Source organism: Stegostoma tigrinum, chromosome 12, assembly GCF_030684315.1.
Source record: "Stegostoma tigrinum isolate sSteTig4 chromosome 12, sSteTig4.hap1, whole genome shotgun sequence".
Classification (NCBI taxonomy): domain Eukaryota; kingdom Metazoa; phylum Chordata; class Chondrichthyes; order Orectolobiformes; family Stegostomatidae; genus Stegostoma; species Stegostoma tigrinum.
Window position 1 is genome coordinate 12,982,723 of NC_081365.1, and position 20,398 is coordinate 13,003,120.

General features: G+C 40.9%; 1 protein-coding gene across 4 annotated transcripts in view; it reads right to left on the reverse strand.

Annotated features, from left to right (window-relative positions):
- Positions 1-20,146, reverse strand: part of LOC125457121 (amyloid-beta precursor protein-like) — a 163,806-nt gene extending 143,660 nt beyond the window's left edge. For 3 of the 4 annotated variants that reach the window (XM_048540889.2, XM_048540888.2, XM_048540885.2), the window contains exon 1: positions 19,876-20,145. In XM_048540889.2, coding sequence (XP_048396846.1) covers positions 19,876-19,959 — 84 coding nt within the window. In that variant the 5' untranslated portion in view covers positions 19,960-20,145. Of the gene's footprint in view, positions 1-19,875 lie in introns of all 4 variants that reach the window. The other variant, XM_048540886.2, reaches the window with a different exon arrangement.
- Between the last annotated feature and the right edge of the window lie 252 nt (positions 20,147-20,398).

The following is a 20,398-nucleotide window of genomic DNA, read 5'->3' on the forward strand; positions in this document are numbered from 1 at the left end:
AAGGTTCTTCCAAGGGTACATGAGCGGCTAAAGGCTAATTTCTAAAGCAGAACCAAAGAAGGTATAATAACCTCTGGATTACCACCTCAGCCACCAGTTAACTTGCAGAAGGCCAATAAGATAAATGCACGGCTTAAAGATTATGGAGGGAGAATTGGTTAAATTCATGGGACTACAAGGGAAGGAGGGAGCTGTTCCGATGGGACGGGCTCCACCTGAATCATGCTGGGGCCAGGGTCCTGACAAATCGCATTACTGGGCTGTAGATTAGGCTGTAAACTAAATAGTTGAAGTGGGACAGCTCAGTTGCAAGAAGATTAGAAAATCAAATTTAAAAGGAAAAGGCAGGTGGTCAGGTTAGAGATGAGGGTGATGTTACCAGAGGATAAAAGGGAGGGACAGAATGTACGAATGTCACATTGCACCAAGGAGTCATATCAGAGTAGGAACATTTGATAAATGGAACAAACCCTAAAGGCTTTGTATCTGAACATACGAAAATTCAGAATAAAGTTGGTACCAGCCATACGGAAACAGCAAAATGCGATGTTAAGAACAAAGGACTGAAGAAGAGAGTAAGGAAAATATAATGATCAGCTGAATCTATGATGAACACTTTTGCTTTATTTTTCCTCCTTTAAGTTCTATGTTTATTTTTGTGTTTTAAGATGTCATTGGAGAGTGGCAACACTATGTAACAAAATACATGTGACAATAAATAAAAAAAACTTAAAAAATAAAATCAAATATGTTCCCCATAAGACACGTGATGAAGTACTGCTTCTATGTACACAGTAGCTCAATCATGCAGGCATTAAAACAATTTTTTTACTCACAGGAACCCCTTAAATAAATTCTTAAAAAGTACTGTAAAATTATAGATCAAAGTACATTTCTGTGTCTGCTACTCATTAACTGCACTAGGAAGGCCGAGTAAGAAAGCCAAGTGAAAGCTGCCACTTGAACAATCACAGTAAACTAACCTTTTGCATGTGAAATAGAGTTGTTTCCACCACTAAGTGCAGTCATTACATCAGAGATAAAAGGCAGGTTGTTGTTGACCTGGCAGAAATACCAATTTCACTCGATTAACCACAACTGAGTCGAGATCACAGAGAGGTCATGCATGCCTTATTAACACACAGCAAACCACCAGTTTTTAATTCTCCCCACTTTGGCAACGGAGAATTGCCAAAAGAAATGCCAGAAACAATTCAGCTAGTTCTGAAACACAAGGTTATCATTTTTTAGGTTCTAGAAAGATCTTTGCTCTTGAGTGGTCCAGAGCACATGTGGAGCACACCACTATCACAGACTCCACATGACCTGTTCAAGATTTATCATTTATGGGTGGAAGGCCTGTGCATTTTAAGCAAACAGCGCATCTGAGTGATAGAATGGTGCAAAAAGTAAAACCATGGAATCCATGATGGGGAGTCCCATGGTATAGAAGAGACTACTGGCATAAAACCAGAAGGATTCAGCCCAAAGGCCAATAAAAACTGCTATTAGCTGGCTTGGGATAGTGAAAGCTCAGAGAAGTCCTGGGAGCAATCAAATCCAGCCAAGAGTCATAATTAGAGCTCAGGAAATGCCCAGGACACACTCAAGTGCAGTTGAGACTCAGAAGAAGTCATCAGGAGCTGATGAGGCAAAAGGTCATTGGCTGCATGCTGCTGGCTGGGCAAAGGTACCCTTTTAAGGAGTGATGTCCTGCTCATAGTGACAAATGAGCTGGGAGTATGCCTGGGAATTAGTGCTGGAATACAACCTTGGAACTTGAGATTACAGCTCCAGAAGAGACTGAACCAATGGAGGTGAGCAGGTTTGTGGGCAATCCAAAGCCTTATATGGAATGCTCAGGGGCTGGCTTTTGGATGTAAAGAGCTGAAAACCTCAAGAGGAAGACAGGTTGTTAATAAGATTTTTCCATCCTCTGATTATCAGCGCCTCAGTGCATTGCTGTCAAATCCACAGGATTCATCAGAATTGGCATTCAGCATATATTGTCATTTGTCTGTTAATTCATATTTACCATGTGTTAATTCTAAAGTATTAATATATATTGCATATTGTATTGTATTGTACAGTGAACTTATGCTTAAGCAGTTTGGCAACCTTGTGAAATGTGTAAGGGGCTTTACTTACAGAATCTAATCCTTCAAATGAGGAAGAGAAAGACGCTAATAATCTTAGTAAATGTGGGGCAATGTATGACTGAAAATTGTCAATTGATAGATTGGGAAGGATGACCTCAAAAGCAACAAATTAAATCATAATACATCAAGGGTCTAATCAACTAAAAGTAACATCATTTAAGAAAGTTTTGCAGTGTTACTTTCAGCTTTAGAAGAATGTTAAGGATGTGAATCAGCAGCATTTCAGAGAGATATTCTGGTCACAACACTATAAACGCAAATAAACATTAATTTGCTCTGCTCAGAGTTAACGAATAACCTTGTGGTTATAGAGCCTCTGGGGAACAGCGATCATAATATAATCAATTTTATACTGCAACTGCATTATTTACACGAAAACTAGGATCTTAACTCCAAACAAAATGAGCTCCATGGATGTGAGAGTTAAGTGACTGAAATTGATTAGAAGTTACATTATAAGGTAATATAATCAATGTAAATGCTTAAAAAAGTATTCAAAGGCGCTGAGCAAGTTTATTATTTCACATGCCCATCACTCAACCTCAACAAGAAGCAAATTGACCAACTCAATTATCTCCAGATTTCAACAAAAGCACAATCATAATTTAAAGACAAAAAAAAGTGCTGAATTTATTTGTGGGCTTTTTTTAAACAACACTAAAAGATGATATACGCATATCTCACTGCTTATTCAAAACAAAGAACAAGTTTTCAGATCTGACTTGTTGTACATACTGATTCCATGATGTCTGAATAGCTAAAATACTGCAGGTAAATGCTTGTTATACTTTAGCTATCTTTGAGCACCTTTTGCAAACAGCATTAGTTACATGCCATTTTAAAAACAAATTATCATCCCAGCCATTTAGTGACTTCTTGGTATCAGCAATTTAACAAATGTAATGGTTGATTACAATTCAAGTGTGGAAGAATAGCTGAAGTAGGGTGTATAGAGCTTGTCAATATTTGCACTTGACTAAGAGGGCTGATGCAGCATAAAATCTTAAAAACAGGGGCATGAGTAGGCTGTTCAGACCGTGAAGCTGAAACATAATTCATAAAATCATGGGTAATCTGATAGTGACTTCCACTCCACTTTCTTGCATGTCTGCCCCACCCCCAAAACCATAACACTCGACAAGCTAAGTTCACATTCATTTTTACCCCCGCTAAGAAATAGTCATAGACAGAAGAACTTTTAAATAATAGTGGTCTTATTTACCAATAGAATCCTGACCTTTCCCTGGGATTGAAGTTAGTGCACTTCAAAATATTTCCTGCCGTGTAGCCTCTATAACTGATTCAATTAATGATTTGTTTCAGCCAAATCTGTACAGTACATATCTTTGATCTTGCAATAGATAGCCCAACCATTCCTCAGAGGGGATTTAGATCTGGGCAAACAAGGTAACGAGATCCTTGCATACCTGCTTTGCCAAAATACAGGTTTCTGATCTTGATGCAAGAGGACGCACAATGAAGGACTTTTTTTCAACTCCACTTCAAACAAAAGATCGCATTTCTCAAAAAGATGAGAAATTCAATTAGAATGAGGCAATGATTACAAGGGTTTCCAGGCTTACCCTGACAGACAATATCAATTATGAAAAGAGTGGAGGTTAACCAAAGACTGACAAATTGCGTGAGAAAATTATACATTTTGTTCTCACTGCCAGCTAACAGCTAGTTTAAAATAGGAACAAGCTCACCTATTGCAGTGATCCAAGGATCAATATGAACTTTTGAAGGATGCAAGTAATAAATGTTTATTATGAGGATGTACTGAATGATAAGACTGTATTCAATTCCTATAATTTAAGATGAGCAGTAATTCCTATTTATAATTAGAGATATTAGCAAAGTCAATCCAATTACAGAATCTTCTGCTAGGGGTCAGTATTAAGGACATATATGCTAGCTATACTTATGTATACATCAAGGTCTCTAGATTGAAGAAGATTCAAACATAACAGAGAAAGCACAATTTATTTTAAGACAGAATACTCTATTCACATCCAACATTTCAGCATAAATAATGACTGGCAAGAAGCTAATGTAAAATTCAGTCTATTTATTCTGATTCTTACAAGATGCATGAACAATCCTGCATGAAAGCAGATTCAATTTTGTAGCAAAGCTTACTGCTATATGAAAAGTATGATGTGGTATTTATAAAGGATGAAAGCAGAATTTTTCTGTTTTAGGCTGTACATTTCAAATTATTTTTTAAGCTAACCTATTCTTCCCATACATTTTGTAACAAATTTGTGCATTGCACTTCTTTAATGGCTACTAAAACACACAAATGCATACAGTGGTAATTTTCTTATTCATTTTTCATAGAGAATGCAATTTGGAAGTCTCCAGTTTACAATGGTATAGAGTCATAGAGCACAGAAACAGACCCTTTGGTCCAACCAGTCCATGCCGAATACAATCCCATCTAGTCCCATCTGCCCCTCCTGACCCATATTCCCTCTAAATCTTTCCAACTCTCTCGCTTATCCAAATCGGTGGCTCAGTAGTTAGCACTGCAGCCTCACAGTGACAGGAATCCAGGTTCAATTCCAGCCTCAGGCGACTGTCTGTGTGGAGTCTGCATATTCTCCCTGTGTCTGCGTGGGTTTCCTCCGGGTGCTCCAGATTCCTCTCACAATCCAAGGATGTGCAGGCTAGGTGGATTAGCCATGCTAAATTGCCCGTAGTCTTCAAGGTGTAGATTAGGTGGGTTATACAGGGATGGGTCTGGGTGGGATGCTCTAAGGGTCGGTATGGAATTGTTGGGCCGAAGGGCCTGTTTCCACACTGTAGAGATTCTATGATTCTGTGATGCAATTGTACTCACATCCACTACTTCATCAGGAAGTTCCTTCTACGCATGAACCACCCTTAATAAAAGTCTCCTTTCTCCCCTCTCAACTTAAAAATGTGCCCACTAGTCTTAAAATCCCACATCCTCAGGAAAAGACAACTCCTATTAAGCCAGTCTATACCCCTTATTATTTTATAAAAGGCTCTCAATCTCCTACGCCCCCAAAGGAAAAAATCCTAGCCTTTTTTGCAACTCAAACATTCCATACCTGACAACATCCTGGTAAATCTCTTCTGAGCCCTCTCCAGCCTTCAAATATCCTTCCACTAATTGGACAACCAGAATTGGACACAGTATTCCACAAGAGGCCTCAATGTCCCGTACAAACTACATCTCCTGCATGAAAATGGCAAGAGCCAAAGCAAATCTACCTATTCTTTGTTTATGGATACCCAAAGGCTGGAATGGAAATACCAGATGATTGAAACAAACTTCAAAGGACTAGATAGCACAATTCATTACTGACCTAACTATAGAGCAACAGGACATACTTACCCTAATGAAACGCAAATCTAAACCTCAACCATATCATTCAAGAGTTTAAATTGGGAAGAAAGTAACAAATACGTTAATCCAAATGGCTTTTCCCTAGAGGTCCATTCAAGAACAGAAAACAGACAACCTTAATTAACTAATGTATCAAATGGCGGCTCTCATAAAACCTGCATCAGTCCAACAAATTATCTATCCATTAGCTTCTAAGTATGGAAGGATAAGTCTCTCTCTTTTCGATTTCTCTATTGCTGACTATCATACTTAAAAGCTTTTATCCTGCACAATTAATGAATCTTAAATGAGGACTTAAATGAGGGTAACACGAGGGTTGACAAAATGCTTTATGACAATCCAATAACTCTGAAGTATGCAAGCCCAGCAAATATCTCAACTCACATTTCAGATTCACTTATCCGTGCTCGGTCATGCGACACCTTCCAACACAGCCTAGAACATTAATATGTGCTATCTGGCAAAATGCTTTACAACAATCTAATTGCTCTTATGGATGCAGCTATCCTAATCCATAAAGTTACAATACTAGTACCGTATCAGGGATAACATTTTAGGGATTAGACGAATTTATAATCACAAATGGACTCCCTTATTATCGTGAATTTACATGTAAAGGATTTAAAAGTGTTCCATTTATATTCTGTGATCAGTCTGCTGTACTTTTATATTCAACAGGATTTAAAATTAGCTCAAAGTTGAGAATATGATCCTGACATTCAGAGCCTAAATTCGGTCTGAAACACTGATGCAGTAGGGGCTAAAAATACTGAAAGATATTCTGAATTGATGCATTTGTGTTTAGAATTCAAGTAACAAATTTTCAGAAACTAACTTGAATTTACACAGCAATCTTAAAATGGAAACAGTTGTAATAAGATGAAAAATTAACAGAAGAACAATTTCTGAAGCAAACCTGCAACACTCCAATACTTCCCCCATCCTGAGTTCAAAGGAACACACCACGTACACTGCACAAACTGCAAAATGGAAAACACGCAAAAAACCTGGGCCACAACCTCAACTAATGTCACTGCAGTTTTCGTTGGCCTGTCAATTTGATAAAGCAGGTAAATATTCTATACCCTATTAATGGGGTAAAGCTTGGGCATGGTGAGGGAAAATTCAGCAGCCTTTATTAATAGCTATTCCCATGTGTTATTTAATTTCTAATGTTAATTTATGCATATGAAGTGCCTCCTAACTTTTACTAAAAAGGATACATTTGAAAGAGGATGATTGGCAACTTGGGAAAATTGTTTGTTCCTTTGATCCAAAGGAAAGATTTGTTTTAATTAAAACAAAAGTGTCACCAGACCTGAAACATTAACGCTTGATATTTTCTTCACAGACGCTGCCAGACCTGCTGAGTTTTTCCAGCAACCTGTTTTTGTTCCTGATCTACAGCATTCGCAGTTCTTTCAGTTGTTATTCTGTATGGTTGCCTGTACTATCCAAAGCAATAATTTACCTAGTTTAATCCATTTCAGATACAAGGTTCACAAAGCCAAGATAGACTCAATTTATTCCGAAACTAAATATTCTGAAGTCAAATCAGAAAGATGGAACACCACTAATGCACAAAAGAGAAATAATCTTTCAGGCACTGCTGAAAAAAAAAGCCTTGGGCAGATTTTTTTTTAAATCATAGAGTCATACTGCACTGAAACAGACCCTTGGGTCCACTCGTCCCATTTGCCTGTGTTTGGCCCATATCCCTCTAAACATTTCCTTTTCATGAACCTATCCAAATATTTTTAAAATGTACAAAGTGCAGCACTGAGAATCCATCATGCTTGAAACATGATCATCAGTTACAGACTGATTAAGGACCAGCCTAGTTGTCAGAAAATCCTATGTTTTGCTTAGTGTATCCATTTTACAGATTACCAGACTACCGCATTTCCAAAGGACACTTTCCTCTTTCATACAATCTGACAGTTCTATCTTCTCCATAAGATTTACCAAAACAATTCCACTTTAAATGAACCATTTCCAAGTCTCAAACTGCTCCACTTCAATCCAACACAAATACAGTCTCTACACTTTTAGTCAACATATTCTATGGATGACAGAATACAAAATAAGTTAAACATGCCAAGAAACAGCGCATTACATTTTTGTAACTAATAAAAATATAAATTTTCTGAAGTTGTAACCTTTCATGATCAAAGCACCTCAAAGCAGATAGCATCGAATTGCTCATTTCCCATGGCCTGCACAGCCAAGATTAAGTCAGCAATTCTTCTTTTCCTTCCTAGACAGTCCCTCAAGAATGACTGTGGCGTTCTTCCAGTCAAATTGTTGAATCCAACGATGGATCTGTATACCCTACTAGTTGTGGTAGGTGGAGTTTTAAGCAGCAAGTGGGTAGGATGCTTGGGTTTTTGGATGATTTTCTACTGTTTGTGTGTAGCATACTTCTGGGCCTGTCAGAATTGTACAAGATAGTTGGATTCTTTGAAAGTGTTTCTTCTGCAGTATCGGCAGAGTGCGCCATACATTAGTGTGGATATTATCTTTCTTTAGACCGCCTTGGGAGGTCAACCTTGAAGTATTTCATCTGCCCTTCTGGCCTGTGTTAGGTGGTCAGAGTTGAGACCTTGTTTTGGAAGTCATGTTAGGCATGTGGATGATGTGGACTATCCAATGAAGCTTGGAAGCAGCCCTTTGATAAACTGGCTGTCCACCATTTATGCTCAGTGATGCAAAACCCTGCTGCCTTCCACATTGATCCTCTCCTCTGCAAAACATCCCTTCACACGCACACACTGAAAGAGGCCTGTATTTAATTTTAGGTTGTCATCTTCACAGCTAGAATACTGAAAGGTCAATGTCACCAATACAAAAGGATCACTGTACCAAATAACATCACACAACTAAAGTTGGAGAAAACAAGGTGTAGAGTTGGATGAACACAGCAGAGGAGCAAGAAAGCTGACGTTTCGGGCCATGTTGCAGGCACTAACATCCCAGTTATTGTGACAGCATGGAAGGTGAGCATACACCCTGCAGCTGTGGTTGCAATAAACGTAGCCTTTAAAAAATTTTTTTCTGAAGTAGGGTCTAGGCCCAAAACGTCAGCTTTCCTTTTCCTCTGATGCTGTTTGGCCTGCTGTGTTCATCTAGTTCTACAACCTGTTATCTCAGATTCTCCAGCATCTGCAGTCCCTACTATCCTGAAGTTGGAGAAAGTTCTGATTTACTGCTTAGCGCGTTCAAATTCCTTGATACTGGCTTGAGACCAGGCACCAATATTGGAATACCGATCCTGCCAGTTGATTTGCTGATATATTGGTGATGTACATAAGAATTTGACATTTATCACAGTAGTGATTACACTGTTGCTTTGAAGGTGAAAAAGATGAATGACAGGAAAAAGATGATACCTTTAAGGTTTTATGTTAATGGATGCCATCTGGACTTTGTGGCATTGCCCAAAGATGTCAAAATTTCTCAAATGCAGACAGTTTCTTAACACACATATCAGAATTAGACAGAACATAGAAGAGTACAGCACAGTATAGGCCCTTCAGCTCACGATGTTGTGCCGAACTTTTACCCTAATCCTAAGGTCTATTTAACCTCCACCCCTACCTTATACTATCATCCATATGCCTATCTAATATCTGCCGACTCTACTACTGTCTCCAGCAATGCATTCCATGCCCCAACTGCTATGTGAGTAACGAATCTACCTGACGTCTCCCCTATATCTATCTCTAGTCACTTTAATACTATGCCCCCTCGTAATAGCTACCTCCACCCTAGGAAAAAGTCTTTGGCTGCCCGCTCTATCTATACCACTGATCATTTTGTATACCTCTATCAAGTCACCTCTCATCCTTTGTTACGCGAAAGAGAAAAGCCCTAGCTCTGTCAACCTTTCCTCGTAAGACCATCCCTCCATTCCAGGCAACATCCTGCCAAATCTCCTCTATCTTTTCCAACGCTATATAAATGACACTTGGGTAGAGATGAACACAAGATATTTAAAATTGACACTCATGACTGGAGTTGCATTTTCAGCAGCCCGAGTGACTAGTGAATTGTATAATTTAGAGTCTGATAGGCTAGCATTTACAAAAGATTCCGCATAGTTCCCAAGCCATGCAAATTACATATCAGAAGTCATTCTGACTGCACCATCACTACATTTCCTAATTGCAAGCACCAATGCTTAATGGTGGCCACTGGACGTTGATCATTATCAGCATTAGTCATTGGGCAAGTGATGTACTCTAAATCTATATTTGTTTCAATGAAGCATTCTGCAAACCTATGCAATACTAAGCCTTAAGCATGGATGTAAAAGCTGATCCCAAACCAATAAGGACAGCAAGGCCTTGCACAATAAGCCTCAAACAAGGATCATATTCCTAACTTAGAAGGCTTGCACTGTCATAATGTCACCCACCTCAAGTTTTAGATAGTGAAAGAAACCTGCGACAGCTGAAGCCCACCACTAGTTAGTTTGCATACAAAGAGTAATGTGCATCCTGACAGAATAAAGTAAAATGTTTGGAAAATATGTCCGTCGGTGATTAGAAGCAACAACTCAAAATGTTGAGTTGACTATTATCATAACACAATACAAAAGCTTTCCTCTGCAAAATGCATGCTTAAGTGCAGCGGATTAGGAGCCAGTAGCCAGATTTATACAGATCTTGTGACAGAGGTGTAGAAAGGTTCCTATTATACTGCCAGAAAAGGCAGTATGACTAAATGAGGCCACAGATATATGCACTGCGATTAACAAACAGCCATCACAATGACAGAAAGAATCATCCCTGCTTTAATGCCACACAAGCTCTATGGATCAATTTGCTCATGAAAATATAGACATATGAGAATAAGCTACTGATTTTAGCCAATAGTATGAAACTTCACCAAGCTGTTTATTAGTGTTGAATTCACATGCAAAATGAAAAATTCCTTTAGGAAGGTTTGGATTCTGTCAAGGGCGAGACATGGTTACGTATCTTTTCTAAATTTGTAATGAAACCATTTTGAAATAAATCAAGTAAGCTCCAGATCATTTTATCACGTGAATAGTTAGACAGATTATTCACCTCACCAAATAACTTCACAGGTACATGACCATGCGATGTAGATAAAATTAATGAAGTTAACTTCTAAAATGCTTCGATAGTACATTTAGACAATGTTTTTTAAAAAACCCATAAAATATAGTCATCACTGCCATCCCCTCACTTTGGAGAAGGTTGTGAGCTGCCTTTCTGAACTACTACAGTCAAATGGGTATAGGTCCACACAAAGTGCTGTTAGGAAGAGTGTTCTATGAATCTGACCTAGCAATAGTAAGGCAATATAGATCTAGTGAGGTCTATGGTTCAGAGAAAATCTTGTTGGTGGTGACATTCCCACAAATCTGCTTCCCTTACCCTTCTAAATGATAGATGTCTCAGATTTGGAAGGTAACGTTAAAGGAACCTCAGTGAGATAGTGTAGTGCATCTTGTTAATGGTACCAAATTGGTGGTGAAAGAAGTGAACATTGAAGGTGGTGCCTGCATTGCCTATCATGTACAGCAACTAAGGATGGACAGGAAATGCTGGCCAGGCAGTGACACCCACATACCACAAATGAATACAAGAACATTGCCCTGTTCTGGGTGGTTTCAAGCTTTAAAGTGTTGTTTGAGAAAGTGGAGAATATTCCATCATACTCCTGACACGTGCCTAGTAGCTGGTAGACCAGCAAAGGGGAAAACAAAAGGTGAGTGTTACTTCCGGCAGAATACCTAGCCTCTGATCTTGTAGCCATAATATTGATATGGTTGATCCAGTTCAGTTTCTGGCAATCCCAAACAGATTGATGGCGGGGATTCAGTGACGACAATGTCGCTGAACTTCAAGTGGCGTGGTGAGACTCTGACTTATTGCTTGGCACTTGGTTGAGAAATTGTATATACCTTCTGATTAAAGAAAAAAGTATTGAAACAACATTGGAACAGTTTTCTCAAAAGAAATTCCTTGGGTGTCCCACATTTCATGACAACTGCTTTTTACTACAGACTACCTGTTTGGGTTAATGATTGTAATGTTTCAGTTAGTGCTTCAGATTTTGTTTGAGATAGTTGGTGCCCAACCTGAAGAAAAGGAGATTCTCAGTTTAGCTCTCCAGTTTCTGGAAGAATCATCATGAAATCCCACATGAATCCTGATTGTTCTTTTGCACAGCATCTGCAAGAATCCTTGATACTGTGTTCTAAGGAAGCTAAATTTACAAAGATCACACAGGCAACTGCCTATGCTTGATGGCATTCTGGCATGTACAGACCGGCGTCTGGCTAACAGACATCTGAGGTTTCGGTATCTTACATTTTTTGCTTTGAGAACTAACCATCATTGGCAAAATCTTTCTTTATCCCAAAAATAAATCAGTATTCTTTCCTTTCCTGGTTTGAATGGGCAGTTTTGGGATAATCAGAAAGGAGGAGCTGAGATTTACACTTGCATATTTCAAATTGGTGTTAACTAGCTTTACATCTTTGCCAATTAAGTCTCCATTCCTCAATAAATCAATCATTTTGTAATTTATTACAAACATGAAACTATACAAATAAAATTGGCTTATTGGTAACTACACAAATCATTTAAAATTTAGGTTATGGTCTGTGGAATAGTGGGAATGAAGAAAGATACAGTGCAATTCTTCAGCTTTGGTCATAACACAACTCCAACCAGTGGACAGTAACCCAATTTGCACTGATTTCAGTTTTGCTTGGGTTCCTTGATGCCATACTTGGTCAAATGCTGTCTTGATGTCTAGGACGGTGGGGGAGTCCAAAACTAGGAGGTCATAGGTTTAAGGTGAAAGGGGAAAGACTTATGCAGGGTCTGAGGCTTAGCTTTTTTACACAAAAGGAGGTGCACATATTGAATGACCTGCCAGAGGAACTGGTGGAGGCAGGCACAATTGCAACATCAAGACACCTGGTTGGGAAATGAATAGAAAGCATTCAGAGGGCTATGGGCCAATTGCCGACAAATGGGACAAGGCCAGATTGGGATGACTGGTTGGCACGGATGAGTTGGACTGAAGGGTCTGTTTCTGTGCTGTATGACTATGACAAATCACTTTCACCTCAAATCAAGTTTGGCTCTTTTCTCAGTGTTTGGACTAAGTCTGTAATGGAGGCAGGAGGCAAGCAATCTGGTGGAACTAAAACTTGTGAGCAGGTTCTCTCTCTTTGCGAGCGGTAAGTAATAGTAGTCAACAACCCTTGGAGCACTCTGCTGACTATGAGTAGACAAATAGGATGGTAAATTGGGCAGATTCAACCCAGCATTTTTATTCACTCATGTGATGTGGACATTGCCAGCTGGGCCAGCATTTATTTCCTATTCTTAGTTGTCATTGAGAAAGTGGTGGTGAGCTACCTCCTTGAACCACTGAAGTCCACGTGCTATCAGCAGACCCACAATGTCATTAGGGAGGAAATTCCAGAATCTTGACCAAATAACACTTCTGAAACAAGTTGGTGAGACAGAGTTCAATTTCTTCCCTTTTCTTGGCTCCCTCTCCACTAGCCTATACACAATATAGCAGCTGAATTCTTTAGATTCAGCTACCTCATTCAATACCAAGCCATTTGTGATGGCAGACATTGAATTAACTCTCATTTTACACTGCGACCTTGTCACCCCCAATGCTTCCTCCCAGTGTCCTTTAACATGAAGGAAACACTGAATCATCAGCCAACATGAAGCAGTGGTGGTAATCAGGTTTCCTTGCCCCCGTTTGACTTTATGCCACGAGACATCTTGGGACTGAGTCAATGGGGAAGGCAATGAGTGGTATTATCACTGGACTGTCTATCCAGACACCCGGACAATGTTCTGGGGAGCTGGGTTCAAATCCTGCCACAGCAGATGCTGGATTTTGAAGTCAATAGACATCTGGAATTACAAAACTAATGATGACCATGAATCCATTTTTGATTGTCGGAAAAGCCTGTTTGCTTCACTAATGCCCTTTAGGGAAGGAAACTGCCATCCTTACCTGATCTAGCCTACATTTGAGTCCAGACCCACAACAATGTGGTTGACTCTTAACTGCCCTTGGGGCAAATAGGGGGATAGGCAATAAATGCTGCCTAGCCAGCGATGCCCACATCCTGTGAATGAATAAAGAATAAAAGAATGTCGACGACTCTCACGGCCTGACTGAATACCACTGTGGCACAACTTTTGCTTGCTCTGTCCTGTCAATGGCTCTGGACACAGTCAGGGATGAGATGGGACATGGGAATTGTCACCAATTCATAACTTACAATGTTAGCCTTTGCTGGACTAGTCTGTAGGATAATTCGACAAATTCCCTGATGCTACTTAGGAGGTTTATGCAGAATTGATAGGGCTTGGTTTGACACTGTCATGTCTGATGCCTTGGTTCATGACTGTTGGTCTGTCCAGCTTCATTCATTGATTTAGGGTTTGCAACAGTTTTGATACAACTGAGTGGCTTGCTATGTCATATTATGGATCAGGAGTTACACGTAGACAATACCAGCCAAGGACAGGGAATTTTTTTCTTTTAACTGCATTAGCGAACCAGCTTTTTTTTTCAGGACAATTGAGAATGGTCATTGGTCACCATTAGACTAGCTTTTAATATCAGAATTTTTTTGAATTTCAGAATTTAAATTTTGCCACAGTGAGATTGAAACACATCCACAAACACTTGACTGAAGCCTGGAATTGAGTCATTTGACATTATCATTGTGCCACAACTGAAGCTCCTTTGTAGTCACCTCTCCAAGTGTGGTATCAAGAGTTACTGCTCAAATCAACTTCAAAATTCTTAAGTAATCTTTCAAACAGTTCAAGACAAAACTGACACCAGTGCACCAAATTGTCAATTCAGATACAGAGCTAAGGGAACGGAAAGGAATAGGAGCAATTTAACCCCTCAATTCACCACTTCTAGCCAGTTGCAACAGTATTGGAAAAGGCTTCTTGACTAGTAATGCACAGCCAATAACTAACCCAGAATAACAACAGCTTAACCTTCAAAATGAGGGAAGGGGGAAAACTAGCTGACACAACGAAGGAAAATGATGAAACATACCAGAAGAAAATTGTTTTAATGGTGCGTTAGTTAAAAAAAATTCTTAAAAGCCAATCGCATTTGATTTGTTGCATATCACTATTTACTCATAGTAGATATCTATTAAATAAAGGAGGTACAGTTGTGGCACAATGATAGTGGCAATGGGCTCATGATCCAGAGCCTCAGTCAACTGCTCTACGAATGTGTTTCAAACCCACCATGGCAAAGTTTGAGTTCAATTAAAAATATCTGAAATGAAAAGCTCATCTAATGGCGACCAGTAATCATTCTCAACTGTCCTAAAACAAAACACTAGGGGATTTTCCCCAGTTCCATGACACTCAATAGGGTGATAAGATGACTTCCTCTAAAGCATTCCCACAGCTGGGCAGTAGCACTCTATTCCTTCTGTGCTAAATTCTTGCCATAACCTCTAATCCAATAATAAAGAAACCTATTAGCAGTCTTCTCGAAGAACATTACTCTATAGGTACGAACTTTTGTACATCACTCAAGCTGAACTTCAAAGACTAATAGCCTTTTGCTGTCTGTGCACATAATCAGACTGGGATCCTGCTGAAAATTCTTAAGTTCTATACAGCAGCAAACAAAATCTTGCTTTTTATATCTGGATTTAGTCTGCACTTCTGGCTGTAATTTTAAATGTGTCATGCAGCATATACGCATTTCTCACGCAAAATCCAAAATGATTTAACATTAAAAAGTTTATTATTCTGCAATTTCTCTCATCTTTTATGCTCCCCACCTTGCTATGCTCCAGTACAGTGAGCCAATCCAAGGTTTTGTTGCTATTCGAATTTTGTTGCTATTCTAACCTTATCGCATGCTAAGAAGGGCACCAGCACATAAATCATTTTAGTCAATAAATGGTAAAAGCTGAGAACAACAGAACCTTTGGCATCTTTTGCCTTGATCTCCATCAGCAAACATTGGTACTTTGTAACAGTATTATGAAGATAGAATTCAATGCCAACGGACCAAACGTTAATACAGTCCACAATCATACTGCTTCTTGTTTTTTTTTTGTTCACAAAAAGTAAGATTGAGTAGTAAAATTTTCAATTTATTTTTGTGCAGAGGTCTCAAGTGCATTCTAACTGTTGTAAGCAAAAGGAAAAGATAAAAAGAACTCTCGTGGCGGGGGGGGGGGGGGGGTGGCTGTGGTTTCCATGATGGTAACACCATTGAATATTAAAGGTGGGGATGGTTAGATTTGATAAAAACAGAGAACTGGATGGGGAGGGGGTGTAGGGGTTTTCCTTGGATAAGCATATGGATAATGATGGGATAGTGTAGGGGGAGGGGCTTAGATTAGTTCACAGGTCGGCGCAACATCGAGGGCCGAAGGGCCTGTTCTGCGCTGTATTGTTCTGTCTTTTCAGAACTTTGCAAATACTAATCTGTCAATTGCTTTACACCTATAGTCGGCAGCATCTTTTAAGCCCACAAGCTTATAGGTATACAATGAAATTTGTAAAGTAGGTCTTTTAGTCAACGAACCATCATTGAGTGTGAAACATTAATTATGACAAAATATGACGTTGTATGTATGTTTTAATAGATTTAAATGACAAAGGAGCCAAGAGTGAGAGAGCATGTCTTTGGTGGGGGTTAGAGAGGGAAACAGGAAAATACAAGCTCAGACTTTGAAAGCAAGATTCAATCTTTACTGAAAACTACCCGCCAATGAATATTGGTCAGAACAGGGCTACGGTTGGATAGTTATCAGAAGTATAAGTCTCTGTTGATTGCTTTCTTCTAATAACTGATACTGATTGCAGAAATTGCCAAGGGCATTTGGACTGAAATGCTGTGGATTCAGCATAGCCGAGGGAATCCACTTGTAAACTTCTCTGATCTTTAAAGAATGAAGTAAGAACACACTTCAACGAGCTTTTAAATCATGCAAAGCAGAAATGCACACAGATTCTTTTGCAGATGAATGCATTACATTTTTGGATTTGACCTGATGGCCTGTGGAGTTGAAGAGACTCAGGAAGAGAACACTAGAAAATGTACTCAAGCGGTTTGAAACAGAAAATAGTTCTCACCTTTTTGTAAATTCAAGGATTTGTTATGTATCAATGGTCTCAAAAAACCCACCTGCCATTCGTTCCCAGTCAGATTTACCTAACTCTGGAATCATAATTTAAAAACTGAAAGAACCGTGGATGCTGTCAATCAGGAACAAAAGCAGAAGTTGCATCAGTTCTGAGGAAGGGTCACCAGACCCAAAACGTCTTCACACGTGCTGTCAGACCTGCTGAGCTTTTCCAGCAACTTCTTTTTGGTCATTTTTAATTGTACCTTGGCATATCAGGCCACTCAGCTCTACGGCAACAAGTGCTGTTCTTGCCACCTGTGCCCATACCCACCTCACTAACTTCATGCTCATAAAAAGTTGACAAAACGTTACTGCCTACGAATAGATGGCGTGATGACAGCTTGTTTTCCGTGTTCCACTTTTCCTGATCCACTGCATGCAGAAAGCCCATTAGAATCACTCCAGTTCCAAGATTTATGACAAAACATGGGGCCTTTGAAAAACAATTGGGAGACACTGAGCTTGATTTGTGCACAGAACGTCCAGAATAGTTTCTGAAGAACCTTCATTTAAGAACCTTCTTCATTTCTGATGGGTCTGGGCCCGAAATGTCAGCCTTCCTGCTCCTCTGATGCTGCTTGGTCTTCTGTGTTCATCCAACTCCACATTGTGTTATCTCAGATTCTCTAGCATCTGCAGTTCCTACTATCTCCAGAATAGTACAGCTATGAAGCAGCATTCTTTTCATATATACTCTCTCAGAAAAAAACCCTTGTAAGATTGTGAAAAAACGGAAAACAAGTTTTTTACGTGGCTTTCTTCATTAGTCAAACAGTCACAATGTATTATCTAAGACAGTCACTAAGATGAGAACCAACCAATACTGAAATAGATGCTCGCAGACCTAAACAAGATTAGCTTATGAACATACCAAGGGCACTTCAAAATGCAATCTACTTTGCAATGTTTACTAAGTTGTAATGGTAATAAATTCCATAACAAAATTCTGGAGACAGCTCTGTATGAACCAGAATGGCCAATCTGCTTTGCAATGCTGATTTTTTTTGACAGATCACCATATTTTTATACCTCAGTGCAAATTAGGATAAACAAATCAGCTCTAACAGAAATTTTCATGATTGAAGACATATTTCCCCCAAATCAAAACAGCACAAAAATGCCATTATAACAGGTTAGCAATTTTGGTCACCCTCATCATGGACATAAGGTAATACTGATGGTTCTTTTGATACTGTGTTGAGGTTTACCATAACGTGGAAGAACTTGACATCTTGACAAATACTTTATATTGAATTTACATCCGAGCCAAATTTTAAAATGAAGGAAGATCCCACATTAAAACAGCACAAAGCTTAGAAATCATCGAAAAATAAACATCAGTGAAAATCTGGAAGGTTTATAGAATATCAACCCAATTACAAAGCCATAGATCCAATTCTTAGTTGGGTTGTCAAATTAAAGCTTCTCTGATTACAACGATGCAACAGGCAATTGGATAAAGGTAAATAAAGGGACAAAATATCAAGGATAAGAACCTGAGATTCGAGCCCAAATTTAAAAAATACAGGCAGATGGCCAAATTGAGACACAGAACGGGCAGACATAAAACCTGACAAAGTTAAGGTCAGTGAAAGAAAGGGCACAAATAAAGCTAAAAGCGCATAATTTTACAAACGACATGGGACAGAATAAATAATGGCATACGGATATAGGAGGCTTATATGTGGAAATTCCTAGATAGGTGATAAGTCAGAATTTAGATGGTTCGAGTCACCCACTCCATTTTGCTGGCAGATTTTCCTCCTTTAAACATATGTGCCTTTTCCCATTTTTAAATACATGTTGCCCAGAGATATGTCACAACCTATATATTTTTACAGCAACAAAAACGGTCAATAACGCAAACAGCAAAACAAATCAATCTTCTTGAAAATGATTTTACGTTTGTGTAATTAAAAAAAAATACTGAAGCACAACCCAAGCAAAAGGATGTTTGCGCACTGCAGAGGCGCCATCTTCTTGGGGGCATCCAGCCAACAGCTTTCCGATGTGAGAAATTTAAAACATTAATTTAAAAGGGGATAATAAAAATAATGGCACGGAGATGAGAAGCAAAAGACAGGAAAAAAAAGAGTTGGTGTGGGGGGGGGGAGCGATTTATTCCTATTACCTATTCAAGAATATTGAAAACACAGAGGAACCCGAAACAAGCTAAACAAAGAAAATGCAGGAACCCGACTGTGAATAAAAAGGGGAACGAGAAAGGAATGATCGAGAGTCAACATCCAGGATTAGCCAACCTAGGGAAACCCGAAGTGTGGGATTGCACTGACCACAACCCCCGGGGGGGGGGGGAGCGAATCTCAGCCCCAACCCGCTCGGGGACAGCGAACCTCCATCCTCAACCAACTACCTTCTGGGCAATAAACCCTGCCCCCAGGGACACTAACCCCCGCACCCCACCTCCCTGCACCAGGGAACGGCAAATCCCACAGCCTCACCTGCCAACGGGGACAATAAACCCCGCGCCCCTCCCATCCCTGCGCCAGGGAACGGCAGACCCCGCGACCCCCTCCATCCCTGCGACGGGGAACGGCAGACCCCACAACCTTACCTGCCAACAGGGACAATAAACCCCGCCCCCCAGCCCCGCGCCAGGGAACGGCGGACCCCGCGCGCCCCCCCCCCCAGCCCCGCGCCAGGGAACGGCGGACCCCGCGCGCCCCCACCCCCGCGCCAGGGAACGGCCGACCCCGCGCGCCCCCCCCAGCCCTGCGCCAGGGAACGGTGGACCCCGCGCCACCGCCCTCCCTGCGCCAGGGGAACGGCAGACCCCACAACCACACCTGCCAACAGGGATAATAAACCCCGCGCCCCATCCCTGCGCCAGGGAACGGCAGACCCCGCGCCCCCCGCCCCCGCGCCACTGAACGGTAGACCCCACAACCTCCCCTGCCAACAGGGATAATAAACCCCGCGCCCGCGCCCTCCCCCCTACAACAGGGGACAGTAAACCCCACAACCTCCCCTACCCGGGGGGGGGGGGATGGGTAGTAAGCCCCGCGCCTCCACACCCTGCAACAGGAAGCCATAAACCCCGTGCCTATCCCCCTCATATAAGTGACCGTTGCTTCTCCCCGCAGGTTTGAAAGCGGATACACCGGCGCCTTTACCTCCAGCGCCGGGCACAGCGAGGGTAGGGCGATCACCGCCACCAGCAACAGCATCCTCCGTCGACAAGGTAAGTGCGGGATCATAGTCGCTTCACTTTTCCGTTTGCGATACTCGATCGGACTTTAAATTCCACGACGTTAAAATCTCTTTCTCTGGCTGCCCGCTTAGCGAAAATCACACCTTGCCTTAGCTCCTAACTCAGTTGACGGCTCCAGCAAAGTGCGAGCGAGGTTTGATGTTGTGCCGCGACACCTGCACCGCCCCCTCCCATCCATCCCAAGCCGGTCCCGCCTCAGTCCATTCCCCCAGATTCCAGGCCAGCTCGGCACCGCCACCTAGCGAAGTCTCCTTCCCGCCCCAGCCCCATCCGGCTTTCCGTCAGACGACACTGCCATCAAGCGCTGCAGTGTCTTTTTCCCCAGTTCTCAGGACTGGCTGGAGTGACCAATGCACTCCAGCCACAGCGCCACCCGGGTTTGGAGGAATGACCGGGAATCGCCTGCAGCGCCACCCGGCTTGGAG